The sequence below is a fragment of the Otolemur garnettii genome, unplaced genomic scaffold (genome assembly GCF_000181295.1).
Source record: "Otolemur garnettii isolate 467f Iridium unplaced genomic scaffold, OtoGar3 scaffold00211, whole genome shotgun sequence".
NCBI classification, from domain to species: Eukaryota; Metazoa; Chordata; class Mammalia; order Primates; family Galagidae; genus Otolemur; species Otolemur garnettii.
Window position 1 is genome coordinate 705,783 of NW_003852606.1, and position 13,234 is coordinate 719,016.

Genomic DNA, 13,234 nt, shown 5'->3' on the forward strand with positions numbered 1-13,234 from the left:
ATAAAACAGCGAACGCTCACCATTTAGCATAAGACATGTATGATCTCAACTAGTACCAAAGCAAATAAAAATAATTTTTTTTTCTGGGAATGGTGGCTCACACCTATAATCCTAGCACTCTGGGAGTCCGAGGCATGTGGATCTCGAGCTCAGGAGTCCGAGACCAGCCTGAGCAAGAGCAAAACTCTACTAAAAATATAAAAACTAGCTGGTCGTTGTGGTGGGCGCCTGTAGTCCCAAGCTACTCTGGAGCCTGCCTGAGGCAAGAGGATCACTTGAACCCAAGAGTTTGAGGTTGTTATGAGCTATGATGCCATGGTACTCTACCTCTGGTGACAGAGCAAAGACTCTGTCCCAGAAAGCAATAAGAAAATAATTTTTTTTGAGATAAGATCTCACTGTGTGGCCCAGGCTGGAGTGCAGTGGCTATTCACAGGCACAACCATGGCACACTGCAGTCTCCAACTCCTGGGCTCAAGTGAACCTCCCGCCTCAGCCACCTGAATAGCTGGGACTATAGGCTCACACTGCCACAGCCAGCTGATAAAATAATTTTTTGATTAAGGGAAATTCAGATAAAGAAGATAAAATAATGACAGCAGAACTTGTAATGGCCATCTACACTGTGTATCAGCAGGATTCCTTCCAGCTCAAATGACTGTCCAAATGTACTACTCCCAGAAGGGTTTTCTGACTCCAGAATTGTAAGCAAACATTCAAGGCTAAGGACAAAATCTATTAAAGTAATAAAAATATAATATCTCTGTTTCCTATTACAGAGGTCATCAAAGGCCTAAATGCCTCTAACCTTTTTTATGTTATTATTATGCAAAAGATAATTTCTCTTTGCTTATGAAATATTTTTCTGGTGAAAAGGCTTGCTTCTAATATTTCTGCAAGTAAAATCCCTTCCAGATGAGACTTCAGAAACAATAACAAATGTTTGCAGGGACTCTGTCACTGAAATTGGAGGTAAATAAGAAAAACGTTATTGCTGTTGGTGAAGATACAGTCATGTGCCTTGTAACAACATTTTGGTCAATGACTATACACATATGTGATGGTGGTCCTGTAAGATTATAACAGAACTGAAAGATTCCTATCACCTCGTGGCATTGTAGCCATGTTAATGCATTATTTACAGGTTTGTGGTGATGCTGGTGAAAATGAACCTACTATATAACATGTAGGATTATGTGCCCTGCATGATACATGGTAATGATAACTTGTAACTGCCTTATGTATTCACTGTGCTATACTTTTTGTTCATTTAGAGCAGCAGTTCTCAACCTGTAGGTCGTGACTCACTGGATAAGTCATGGCATTAGGAAGGTTGAGAACCACTGATTTAGAGCATATTTTTTCTACTTATAAAAAGTAATTAACTGTAAAATAGTGTCAGGCAGTTCCTTGAGGAGGTATCCAGAAGATGGCATTGTTATAGGAGGTGACAGCATGCATGTTATGGCCTCTGAAGACCTTCCAGCGGGACCAGATGTGGAGTTGGAAGACAGTGATATTGATGATCCTGACCCTGTGGAGGCCTAGGCTAATATGAGTTGTCTGTGTTCTTCCTCTCTCTCCCTCTCTCTCTCTCTTTTTCTTTTTTCTTTTTTTGGCAACAACATCAGCCTGAGAATTTTTTTTATCAGTTTGTTCGTTTGTTTGTTTTTATCCCTGGGTAGAGTGCCATGGCATCATCCTAGCTCACAGCAACCTCAAACTCTTGGGCTCAAGTAATTGTCTTGCCTTAGTTTCCTGAGTAGCTGGCACTACAGGCTCCTGCCAAGATGCCCAGCTAATTTTTCTATTTTTAGTAGAGACAGGGTCTTACTCTTTTTAGAGTAAGTGGAACTCCTGAGCTCAAGGAATCCACCCACATTGGTCTCCCAGAGTGATGGGATTACAGTTGTGAGCCACCAAACCTGGCCTGTCTCTTAGTTCTTCTTCTTTTTTTTTTTTTTTCACATAAAAGAGTAGAATTTATTTTTATTATACAACATTTTTTAAAATTTCTTTTCATAGAATACATTTTCACATTGGGGTTCCACAGTGGGAAAATAACAATCTGTTACTTATAGTATTATGTTTGTGGAAAAATTATTTTAGAACAAGTGAAACACATTTGAGGATTAAGTCTCAGTTTAGAATTTATAATATTTTGATATACCTACAAGGGGCATCTACTCCTTATGTGCAACTTCTCTACACTCAGAAGCTCTCTAAGCTTTTCTTCCTGAGATTTAGAAATTCAGAATGTGAGAGAGATACCAGAATTTCCTACTTTTAGAGTTTCCTTAGGATATGTAACCATCAGTAGCTGGTATCAACTGAGCAGGGAAGGATGTTTTCAAAAATTAAACACCATCTGGGTGGCGCCTGTGGCTCAGTGGGTAGGGCGCCAGCCCCATATACCAAGGGTGGTGGGTTCAAACCTGTCCCAGGCCAAACTGCAACAAAAAAATAGCGGGGCGTTGTGGTGGGTGCCTGTAGTCCCAACTACTTGGGAGGCTGAGGCAAGAGAATTGCCTAAGCCTAGGAGATGGGAGGTTGCTATGAGCTGTGTGAAGCCATGGCACTCTACCAAGGATGATAAAGTAAGACTCTGTCTCTACAGAAAAAAAAAAAAGAAAGAAAGAAAAGAAAAGTCTGTATAAAAAAAAAAAAGTAAAAAATAAATAATTAAACACCATCTAATTTTCTGCAGAGTCATTATTCATGAATTAACAGTCTTTCTCAGCTCAGCACCTGTGGCTCAGGTGGCTAAGGTACCAGCCACATACACCTAAGGTGGCTGGTTCAAATCCAGCCTGAGCCTGCCAAACAACAATGATGGCTGCAACCAAAAATAGCCGGGCATTGTGGCGTGCACCTGTAGTCCCAGCTACTTGGGAGGCTGAGGCAGAAGACTCGCTTGAGCCCAGGAGTTGGAGGTTGCTGTGAGCTGTGATGCCACAGCACTCTACCCAGGGAGACAGCTTGAGGCTCTGTCTCAAAAAAAAAAAAAAAAAAAACAGTCTTTCCCTTTGTCCCTTATTCCCAGAACAAATACAGACATCTGATCACATGTTGATACTAATAAAGCTGAATTGTCTTAAAGAGATTGATAAACTGAAAGTTCATATAGGTGCATAAAGTTTTGTTAAGCTGTGAGTTGTTAAAGTTGTTGAAGTTGTTAAACTGTAAGTTTTGTTAAATTTATTAGAAGTTGAGAGACAACTCCATTAACTCACCATAATATGAAACTCAGTCTTAAAATTTCTTGGCCATAATACCTCTCAAACCTTTTCCTCAAAAATTAAGATTTGAGACTAAACACATAAACTTTCTCCACTAATGGACTTATTTCCTCCTTATTATAAGTTGGATGGCATGACAAAGCAGCGGCAAAGAGGCATACAATCAGTTCTTAAGGTATGAAGTCAAAAAGGTCAGAGTTTCCACAGCATGGCCGCAGCTCTGCAGATACTCACATCATGATAGTTGAAATAACAAAGCCCAGGAAAGGTTAAAGCCAAAAGTGTCAGAAGGCCTGCCTTGGCAGCTTTCTGCTGTGTGTCCCCATGAACACAGTAACAACTTGTCCAAGGCCCCAGTGACTGTGGAGAGTAAGGGCTGCAGCAAGGAGCTAACCCATTGCAGAACAAGGATTCAAATAAGCAGCTGGCAGCAGACCCAGGAGCGAAACACTGACAACCCTCTCACTAGTCCAGTGGAGAGATGCAGCCTTGAAACCAGAATGGTGGCTGGGTGACAGGTGTATTTCGTGCACTCCACACCATCAGAGGGCCGGTCAGTCCTGGAGAAATGCTGAGAGATAAGCAGGTCTGACCACCAAGGTTCAGAGGAACAGAGCTCACCCTCCTTTGCACAGCGGAGGACACTCAATCTGCAATAAGTTGCCATATCACTCCACTCAAGGTCATCAAGCAACCAGAAGTATTTTTGCAACATCTCCCACCCACCGACAACATGTCTTTTAGTTCTTTTTTTTTTTTTTTTGAGGCAAAATCTTAGTGTGTCGCTCTCGTAGAGTACTATGGCATCACAGCTCACAGCAACCTCAAACTCTTGGGCTTAAGTGATTCTCTTGCCTTAGTCTCCCAAGTAGCTGGGACTACAGGGGCACCACAACACCCAGCTATTTTTTTTGTTGCAGTTGTCATTGTTGTTTAGCTGGCCCAGGCTGGGTTTAAACCCACCAGCCTCAGTACATATGGCTGGCGCTGTAACCACTGTGCTATGGGTGCCAAGCCTGTCTCTTAGTTCTTAACAAAACAGTTAAGAAGTAAAAATAAATAAAGTGTTTTTTTAATTAGTGTTTTTTAGAAAAAAGCTTACAGAATAAGAATATAAAGAAGATATTTTTGCACAACTGCACAATCTGGGTTTTAAGTATTACTACAAAAGAATCAAAAAGTTTAAAAATAAAAAGTTTAGTCTGGGCACAGTGGCTCACACCTGTAATCCCAGCACTTGAGCAGCAGAGATGGGCAGATCTCCTGAGCTCACAAGTTTAAGACCAGCCTGAGCTAGAGCCAGACCCCATCTCTAAAAATAGCTGGGCTTTGTGGCAGGTGCCTGTAGTCCCAGCTACTGGGGAGGGTGAAGCAAGAGAATTGCTTGAGCCCAAGAGTTAGAGGTTACTTTGAGCTATGACGCCAGGGCATTCTACCAGGGGCGACAAAGTGAGACTCTGTCTCTAAAATAAAAATAAATTAAAAATTTATAAAGTTAGTGAGTTATGTACAGTAAGCTAAGGTTAATTTATTATTGAAGAAAGGAAAAGTTTTTAAATAAGTTCAGTGGGCTGGGTGTGGTGGCTTACACCTGTAATCCCATCACTCTGGGAGGCCAAGGCTAGAGGATCAGAAGTTCAAGACCAGCCTGAGCAAGAACAAGACCCTCATCTCTACTAAGAACAGAAAAAATTATCCAAGCGTAGTGGCTGAGTAGTCCCAGCCACTCAGGAGGCTGACGTAGGAGGATCACTTGAGCCCAGGAGTTTGAGGTTGCTGTGAGCTGTTCTAACACCACAGCACTCTAGCCTGGGGTGACAGAGCAAAACAATGTCTCAAAAAAATGAATAATAAGTCTAGTGTAACCAAAGTGTCCACTGTTTATAACATCCCAGTAGTGTACAGTAATGTCCTAGGCCTTCACATTCACTCACCACTCACTCACTGACTCATCCAGAGATACTTCCAGTCCTGCAAGTTTCATAAGGAAGTGCCCTACCCAGATGTACCATTATTTATCTTTTATACTTTTTTTACTGTATCTTTTTTGTATTAAGATATACAAATACTTACCATTGTATTGCAATTACCTACAGTATTCAGTACAATAATGTGCTGTTGACTTTTGTGCCAGGAAGCAGTAGCAGTGCCATAAAGGTGTGTGGTGGGCTCTGCCATCTAGTTTGTGTTAAATACCCTCTAGGATGTGTGCACAACAACACAATCACCTAAAGACGCATTTCTTGGAAGGTATCCTTTAGTTAAGCAACGCATGAGTGAAATATAAATACAGATCTGGGTGGGAGCTTGGGAAAGGCATACACAATATGTATTCAGAAAGGAAGCGTGGCATGGGGTGATTCTAGGGAAGGCGTGGGCAGATCTGCGCATCTTCTCAAAAAAAAAAAAAGGTTTCTATAATTTGCTGCCCTTCGGTATTCTTCAATTCTCTTACATTCAAAAGCCCACTGACTCTTTTTTTTTTTTGAGACAGAGTCTCACTTTGTCACCCTTGATAGAATGCTGTGGTGTCACAGCTCACAGCAACCTCCAACTCTTGGGCTTCAGCGATTCTCTTGCCTCAGCCTCCCAAGTAGCTGGAACTACAGGCACCCACCACCAGGAGCTGGTGGCCTCCTGGACCCTCCTGAGTCCCACCCAGCTATTTTTTGGTTGTTGTCATTTTTGCTTGACAGGCCAGAGCTGGATTCGAACCTTCCAGCTCCGGTGTACGTGGCTGGTGCCCTGGCCGCTGAGCTACAGGCGCTGGAGCCCACTGACTCTCTTTAACAAATGAAATTGAGAGAATCTTCAGTTTCTTTATTTGAAGCACTGAAATCATACTTTAATTATGAAGAAAAGACTCTCAAAATTGTCTCCTAGTGGGATATTTAAAAACAATCCGTGGGGGGGCGCCTGTGGCTCAGTGAGTAGGGCACTGGCCCCATACACGGAGGGTTCAAACCTGGCCCTGGCCAAACTGCAACAAAAAAATAGCCCGGTGGTGTGGCAGGCGCCTGTAGTCCCAGCTACTCAGGAGGCAGAGGCAAGAGAATGGCCTAAGCCCAAGAGCTGGAGGTTGCTGTGAGCTTTGACGCCACAGCACTCTACCAAGGGCAACAAAGTGAGACTTTGTCTCTATAAAAAAAAAACAAATTCATAGAAAGAAGCCTGTGCTGAGTGCTTTATGCTAATCATCCCTTTTCTGCCCTGCAAGGGCCTGTGATTAGGCTTATCCTGTCCAGTGTACATGGGAAGACATGGAAGCATGAAGCAAACTCAAATACAGGCTCTCATGTAGGGGCTTGGCTGAAAGATTAGCCCAGTTCTGCCCTCTACACACCAGTGAGACTCTCATGTTACTGGGTATCCTGTTCACATGGGGACTGTGATGTAGGAACCATCCCTGATATCACCCTCCCCAGAGAAGCCCTGGGCCCTGCCGCAAGGTCATCACTTGTGAATTTTGACCTCTGAGTACTCGGTGGAGCTGATGGCCTCCTGGTCCTTACACTCCTGGTGCCTGAGCTCATGGAAGCTGAGGGAGGCATAATGGAGCTCTTCCTCCTCCCCAGAGGTGGGGGTGGTGGCAGCAGGGGCTGGGGGGCACTCATGCCGGTCACTCTGAATGGAGGGGAGAAAGGGATCAAATTAGGATGATGCTACCCAGGAGAGAGCAAGCAAGACCCACAGGAGAACCTGGAAACCAAGCATCTAGCCTTTGATCTATTCATTCCATAAGCACTGGCTGGGCCCTCATTCATTCATTCACTCATTCGTACATTCAGCAAACATTTTGAGAGTGATACCTGGCCCTTGGTAATTGACTGCTGATCTCATACAATCCTCACAACAACCCACTGGGGAGATACCATTATCCCATTTATAAGATGGAGAATCAGAGGCTGAGTAAATACCCTCAGACCACACATCTATTAGTGGTCAGGCCAAGATTCATGGCCAGGTCTAACTCCAGTGCCTGCTGCCTTACAGAGTAGCTCCCTTGTGCCAGCCTCAAATATTCAGGGAAAACTAAGCAGACACCATCCTTGACCTCATGAAGCTTGCAATATGGAGGGAGAAGCAAACAGCAAAGAAATAGTCAGTTAAGTTACCATCTAACTGCAAATTGTGATAGGATACATAGGAGTTGGGTTGTGTGAGATGGACAGGGGATTGCTTAGACCTCAGGGACCTCAGAGGATCAGTTATTCAAACACACTTGTTAAACTGAACTATGAGCCCAAGACACAAAGGATACAGTATTGTAAAGGATTTGCCTTGTCCAAAGAAAGGTTTAACCCTTTGCGCCTAGCTCCTGTGAGTGACTCCCTGACAGAAGCCCTTGCAGTGTCCTTAGGCCTGATAGAAGTATCTGTTCTCCTGGGAACCACAGGCCATGCCAAAGAATCTGAACCAACAGTATGAATTCCAATGGGGTCCTTGGGCCATGTGACCTCACTTTGATTCTGGCGTGCTGCAGACTGAGGCACTGAGGTCAGTCACACAGGGGCTCCATGCTTATGTGGCTGATCTAACCAAACCCTGGACACTGATGTCAGATGAGCTTCCCTGGTTAGAATGTGTGTTGTCACATGAAGTTGCTGAGAGAAATAAGTGCTGTCTGAGTGACTCCACTAGGAAAGTACAACTGGAAACTCTGGGTCTAATCTCTCCTAGACTCTGCCCCATAAGCCTCTTCCTGTTACTTATGTTCTTCTGTGTCCATTCACTATATAACTATCAAGGTCAAGTGCAGTGGCTCATGCCTGTAATCCCAGCAGTTGGGGAAGCAGAGGTGAGAGGATTGCTTGAGCCCAGGAGTTCAAGACCACCCTGGTAAACATAGTGAGACTGCATCTCTAAAAAAAAAATAAGAAGAAAAATTATCTGAGCATGGTGGCCCATGCCTGTAGACCCAACTGCTAGAGAGGCTGAGGCAGGAGAACCCCTTGAGCCTGCTAGTTCATAGTTGCAGTGAGCTATGATCATAGCACTTCACGCCAGCCTGGGCAACAAAGAAAGACCCTGTTGATTAAAAATAGATTAAACTATCACCATGAGGATAAAAGTCTTTAGTGAGTTTTCTCTGAGTTCCTCAAGTGAATGATCAAGCCTAAGAGTGCTCATGGGACCCCCAAACATGTAGTTGGTATCATAAGTGAGAGTGGTCTTGACTGGTGAGTTCCCCAGTTAGCAACACTTTATGAGTGTTATCACACATTTCTACTGGCAAGAAGTCACTGCTGTCCATGTGACCCCACTGGGAGAGGATAACCAGAAACTACAGGGGTAGTCTCCCCTAGCCCCTGCCCCATGGTCCTCTTCCTGTCACTTTATAATCTACAAATTGTTCTCAGGATTCAGTGGCTTCCACAGGGTGCTGTACTTTTCCTACTGATTATAATACGTCACAGTGCTATTGACTGGGGACCCCTTAGCTTTGTAGTAGACATTAATTATTTTTGGGAGATCTCTCCAGCATCCTGTGTTGAGGAGAGCCAGGAAGGAGGGCAAAGGAGTCAGGGATCCAGAGAGAAACGAGGGACAGGTTAGGAAGGGTGCACTGGAGCTGAGCACAGCTGACAGCTAGGTGGCCCTTGGCTCTGTGGGAGACATAGAAAACAGTGGGGCAGGGGTTCCTGGGTCACAGAACTAGGGGCCGCTTTGATAGGGAGTCAGGCAAGACAGCCTATTTGGCAAATGATGAGTCACTAAGTCACCAAGAGGACTATGGCCTTGGCCATCCTAGGGAGAGGACCAGACGGGACCCTGGTGGACAGAGAGCACCTCACTCACCAGCAAAGTGGGACCCAGGGTGGAGGGTGCATCCTTCCTGCAGGTCTTCACCCTGAGGGAGGGACCAGGACCTTTTGGTACCTGCTAGCTCAGAGTCTGGAGGGGATCTGCCCTGTCCAGGTACTTGCCTCTGGGACTATCTGAGGCTCAAAGACCTGCAGACCTCCCACAACATGTACTCCCACCCTCTGTGGCCCACACTCACCTGAGGAAGGCGAAGCAGGAGCAGAGAGAGAGCAGGGCAGTGACACCGGCCCCCACCACGGCCCCCAGAGCGAATCCTGTCCTGGGCTCTGGCTTCCCTGCAGATCAGAGGTTCAGGGTGCTGCCTCTCCAAACCCCAGGACCTTGTGCCCTCTTCTCCCACGGAATCTGGGCTCTGGGGTCCTTCCTCCCCCAGCAGCCCCAGAGCAGGGCCTCTACCCCCTCTTCCCAAGAGAGCTGGCACTGCCCAACCCTGAGCCCCATCTGCCCAGGCTTCTCTCCCTGAGTTTCAGCCCCTCTGTGTCCTCTTACCTGGCAGCAGCAAGATGGTGCCACTCTGGGCCCCATAGACATTCTGGGCCTTGCAGCTGAGCCTGAGGCTGGAGTTGAGTGCCCCATGGAGACTCAGGGAGCTGTTGGCCCAGGGCCCCGCTGAGCTGTTGGTGGCTGTGAAGGAGCCCTGGCTGTCGGTCCCCTCCTGAAGCCCCTCCCCGAGCCACCAGTGCAGAGAGGCGGCTGGCTGGGCACGGGAGCAGCAGCTGCAGTGCAGCCCCTGGGCCTCCCAGGAGCAGGAGGGGCCCAGCAGCTGTGGGGGGTCTGTGGAGGGAGGACAGGGCTCAGCAGCAGCTCCTCCCCTCCTTCAAACCTTGGGATTCTGGCTCTAGGTTCCCCCAAACTCACAGTGCACAGAGAGGCTCAGAGAGATGCGTTGTGACCCCAGGGGGTGCTGAGCATGGCAGGTGAATTCTCCTCCTCCAGCAGACACTCCTTGGGGCAGTTCCAGGACACCAGTATTGGAGATGAGGGTATTGTTCAAGGGTGGGGATCCCTGGGACCAGCTAAGGTGTGCAGGGGGGTTGCTGTCAGCGGCACAGAACAGCTGCAGCGGCTGGCCCTCCAGGACAGGGAGAGACAAGTTGTTTTGCAGGATCTTCAGGGCTTTGGAGAGAGGGGTCCAGAGAGAGAGGGATGGGGATGTGGACAGGGCCTGATGTCCCTCTATTCCAGGGTGTCCACACTAGCTCCAAGGAGGGGCATAGGAGAGTCTGGGCCTCAGGGCTTGAGGCGCGCAGGCCACTTCCCTAGCCCTCCCCAGGCTGCCCGGCAGAGGGAGAGCAGACAACGGGAGACAGTGATAAGGCTAACAAATGCTCTTCACGTACCAAGGACGCTCCTGGGGCAGCAGTAAAAGGTGCAACCTCAGATATACAGTAAGGACAGCGACATGCCAGCTGCCTTGGGTTTGGCCACAGTGTGAATAAAAGATGAAGTTCAGGATGAGGAAGTCAGGGGGGCCTGCTCAGGCTGTCCCAGAATGAGTCTGACCTCCAACATGCTCCCCACATGAACCCCTCCTGCCAAGGCAACTGGAGCGCTGATACCCAGCTCAGTCTGTCCCAGCAGAAACCCTGCTGCCACCCCTATCTCCCTGGAATAGAGACACCCAGCGCCTGTCCACAGCCCCATTCCTATCTCTCTGGACCCCTCTCTCCAAAGCCCTCAAGATCCTGCAAAACACCTTGTTCCTCCCTGTCCTGGAAGGCCAGACTCTGAGGCTGCTCTGTGCTGCTCACAGCTCTGGAGGAGACAGGGCAGGCACCTACCTACCTGTGCTGTTTCCTTGGAAGATGCTGATAGCCAGGTTCTGTGGAGCACCTGGGACAGAAAGACGTGACAGCCTCGACACCCCCGGTGAGGGCTGGGGGATGGGCCTTACCCCCCCGCCAGGAGTCAGGGGGACTTTCCTATTTGGCTGTCAGGTCCCACCTTTGAACCTGGGCCCAGCCTTGCCCTGTCCCCTCACCCCAACACACACCCATAAGGGCCCAGGCATTTCACCCCAGTTCTCACAGGTCACGTTGAGGTAGACAGTCCTCGTCCTGGTCACACCTGTCCCGGGCAGGGTCACCTGGCAGGTAAGGCTGGTGCCATGGTCTTGGGGCCTTGGGGTGACAGTGAGCACTGAGGAGTGGGCAGTCCTGGGTCCCAGGGAGGTGGGGGCAGCTAACTTCCAGGAGAAAATGGGGGGTGTCCCCTGTTCACAGGCCCAGAGCACAGAGCAGGTCAGATTCCTGGGGTGGCCACACTTCATAGTGTCAGGGATGGAGATGTCAGGTGTATGGGTCAGGGCTGGAGAGGAGAGGGGGACACGCAGCATCAGGAGGGAGGGTCCAAGGTGTGGTCCTGAGAGGAGCTCGGGCTCTGGTCCGAGGTACAAGGTCCAAGGTCTGGTCCTGTGACCCGACAGTCTTCACCCCAACCCTTCCCAGAACAGGGATCCCAGCCCAGCCCTGCCCTCAGCCCCCACCACCTCCCCTGCAGCCGCTCCTGAAGCCTGAGCCTTACCCATCACACGCACGGAGAGCTGGGGGGATACAATGCCCCTCTTCGCCTTCCTTCCTCTCTCCACCCAAAATTTGTATGACCCATTGTCAGTCCTCTTGGCGTCTCTAATACTCAGGGAGCAGTTGTTCCTCCAGGGGTCCCCAAGGAGATGGAACCGGCCCTGGGTGTCCTCCTGCACTTGTCGATCTGGGTTGTTTGTGGCCACTGGGGCGTCTGAGGTTGTACTTGCCCCTTCCCGGAACCAGGAGCCATAAGCTGGGGTGGAGTTCTTCCAGATGACCCCGGGGTGGAAGGAGCAGGGCACATGGACACACAGGCCCTCCTGCACCGTCACTTCCTTCTGCACTTGCCACACGAAACCTTGCTTGGGCTCTTTCTGTCTCTCCCCCCCTCCGACCCTTCCCCAGAGCAGGGCCAGTAGCAGCGGCAGCAGCATATCCACATGGAGGTGCCAGGGCCCACTGAGGACAGTCTGGAGTTCTTCTCTCAGGAACTGAGAACTGCAGGACTCAGAGGAGGCCACACAGGAAGCTGTGGGTGGGAGGAGGTCAGAACTATGACCCTCTTAGAGGAGGAACTTCATGCCCAGACATTGACAGGGCCACAGCAACTCTTGGAGAGCAACTGTCATCCCCCCCATGTCCACTTGTGGGGACAGTGCAGCCAGAGAGGGTGAGAAATTTACCCAGTTGTCCACCCCATGTGGGGTCTGACCACATTTCACCTGTCCCTGTCAATGCCCACCCCCTTGTGTGACATTGTCTGGAAAGTGAAAATGGGTCCCATTTGGCCAGACCCTTGAGTCTTGGGCTGTGGAGTTTGTGGAGGTCAGGGGTAGGACTCAGGGTTAGGGTGATGGGGGAGGCCCAGGACCGGTGACCAGCAGCCTCTTCTCCCCACTCAGCAGCCAGGAGGTGGACATCTCTCTCTGCGTCAAAATCAGCACACAGACCCAGATCTGTCCTCAGAGAGTCACCTTCCAGTCAGGGCAACATCAGGTCTTCTAGTGCCTGGAGCCTCTCATGGCAGGAGCTGGAATTCTGGGAATATCAGCTTTAAAACGCCATCGGTAGATGCTAACATATGTAGAATTTCCATCTTATTCTGATACTTGAACTTTTGACCTTGTGAAGTTCTCTTTCTTCACCTGTGCTAATGCCTTTGCCTTGAGACTAAGCCTTCTGACAGCAGGAGAGTGGCCCCTACTTCGTACTGTTGACCACGTGTGTAATGTATCATGTGTCATCTTTAAATTTAACATTTCTGAACCCCAAGGGTTATTTAGGTTTCTTGTAAACAGTGGGAGGCCACCTTTCCTTCACTTACTGCACTTATTCAACCTTCCTAATGCCGTGACCCTTTAATACAGTCCCTCATGTTGTGGTGACCCCCAACCATAAAATTATTTTCGTTGCTACTTCGTAATTGTAATTTGCTACTGTTATGAATCATAACATAAATATCTGATATGCAGGCTGGTCTTAGGTGACCCCTGTGAAAGGTTCATTAGACCCCCCTCAAAACCGCTCACTTACTGTCATTCAGTCCTCCAGACACATGGGGATGAGTCCCACTGTCTCTGGGAAGAAGAGAGAAGGAGGGGAATGTGAAAACCCTGGATGCTGACTCGGCGCCTATAGCTCAAC

General features: G+C 48.5%; 1 protein-coding gene and 1 pseudogene across 1 annotated transcript; both read right to left on the reverse strand.

Moving 5' to 3' along the window:
• Window positions 1–3,431: 3,431 nt before the first annotated feature.
• On the reverse strand, window positions 3,432–3,906 carry LOC105888155 (annotated as a pseudogene).
• A 2,470-nt stretch (window positions 3,907–6,376) lies between these two features.
• On the reverse strand, window positions 6,377–12,060 carry LOC100941414 (sialic acid-binding Ig-like lectin 5). The gene is made up of 8 exons (XM_012812505.2): window positions 11,589–12,060; window positions 11,094–11,372; window positions 10,851–10,898; window positions 9,924–10,181; window positions 9,555–9,839; window positions 9,244–9,340; window positions 9,039–9,090; window positions 6,377–6,863 (listed from the first exon to the last, which is right to left on the reverse strand). Exons 1-8 carry the CDS (start codon window positions 12,022–12,024, stop codon window positions 6,693–6,695), a joined length of 1,626 nt encoding a protein of 541 aa, XP_012667959.1. The 5' UTR covers window positions 12,025–12,060; the 3' UTR covers window positions 6,377–6,692.
• Window positions 12,061–13,234: the final 1,174 nt, after the last annotated feature.

Bases quoted from the DNA above. Each gene is read 5' to 3' on its own strand.
- LOC100941414 (XM_012812505.2), bottom strand. From the start codon at position 12,024: ATGCTGCTGCCGCTGCTACTGGCCCTGCTCTGGGGAAGGGTCGGAGGG. The intron at 10,182-10,850 runs GTAGGTAGGTGC...CTCTCTCCAAAG, and splicing joins CTTCCAAGGAAACAGCACAG to CCCTGAAGATCCTGCAAAAC. The intron at 9,091-9,243 runs GTGAGTGTGGGC...TCCCTCCCTCAG, and splicing joins TCCTGCTTCGCCTTCCTCAG to GGTGAAGACCTGCAGGAAGG.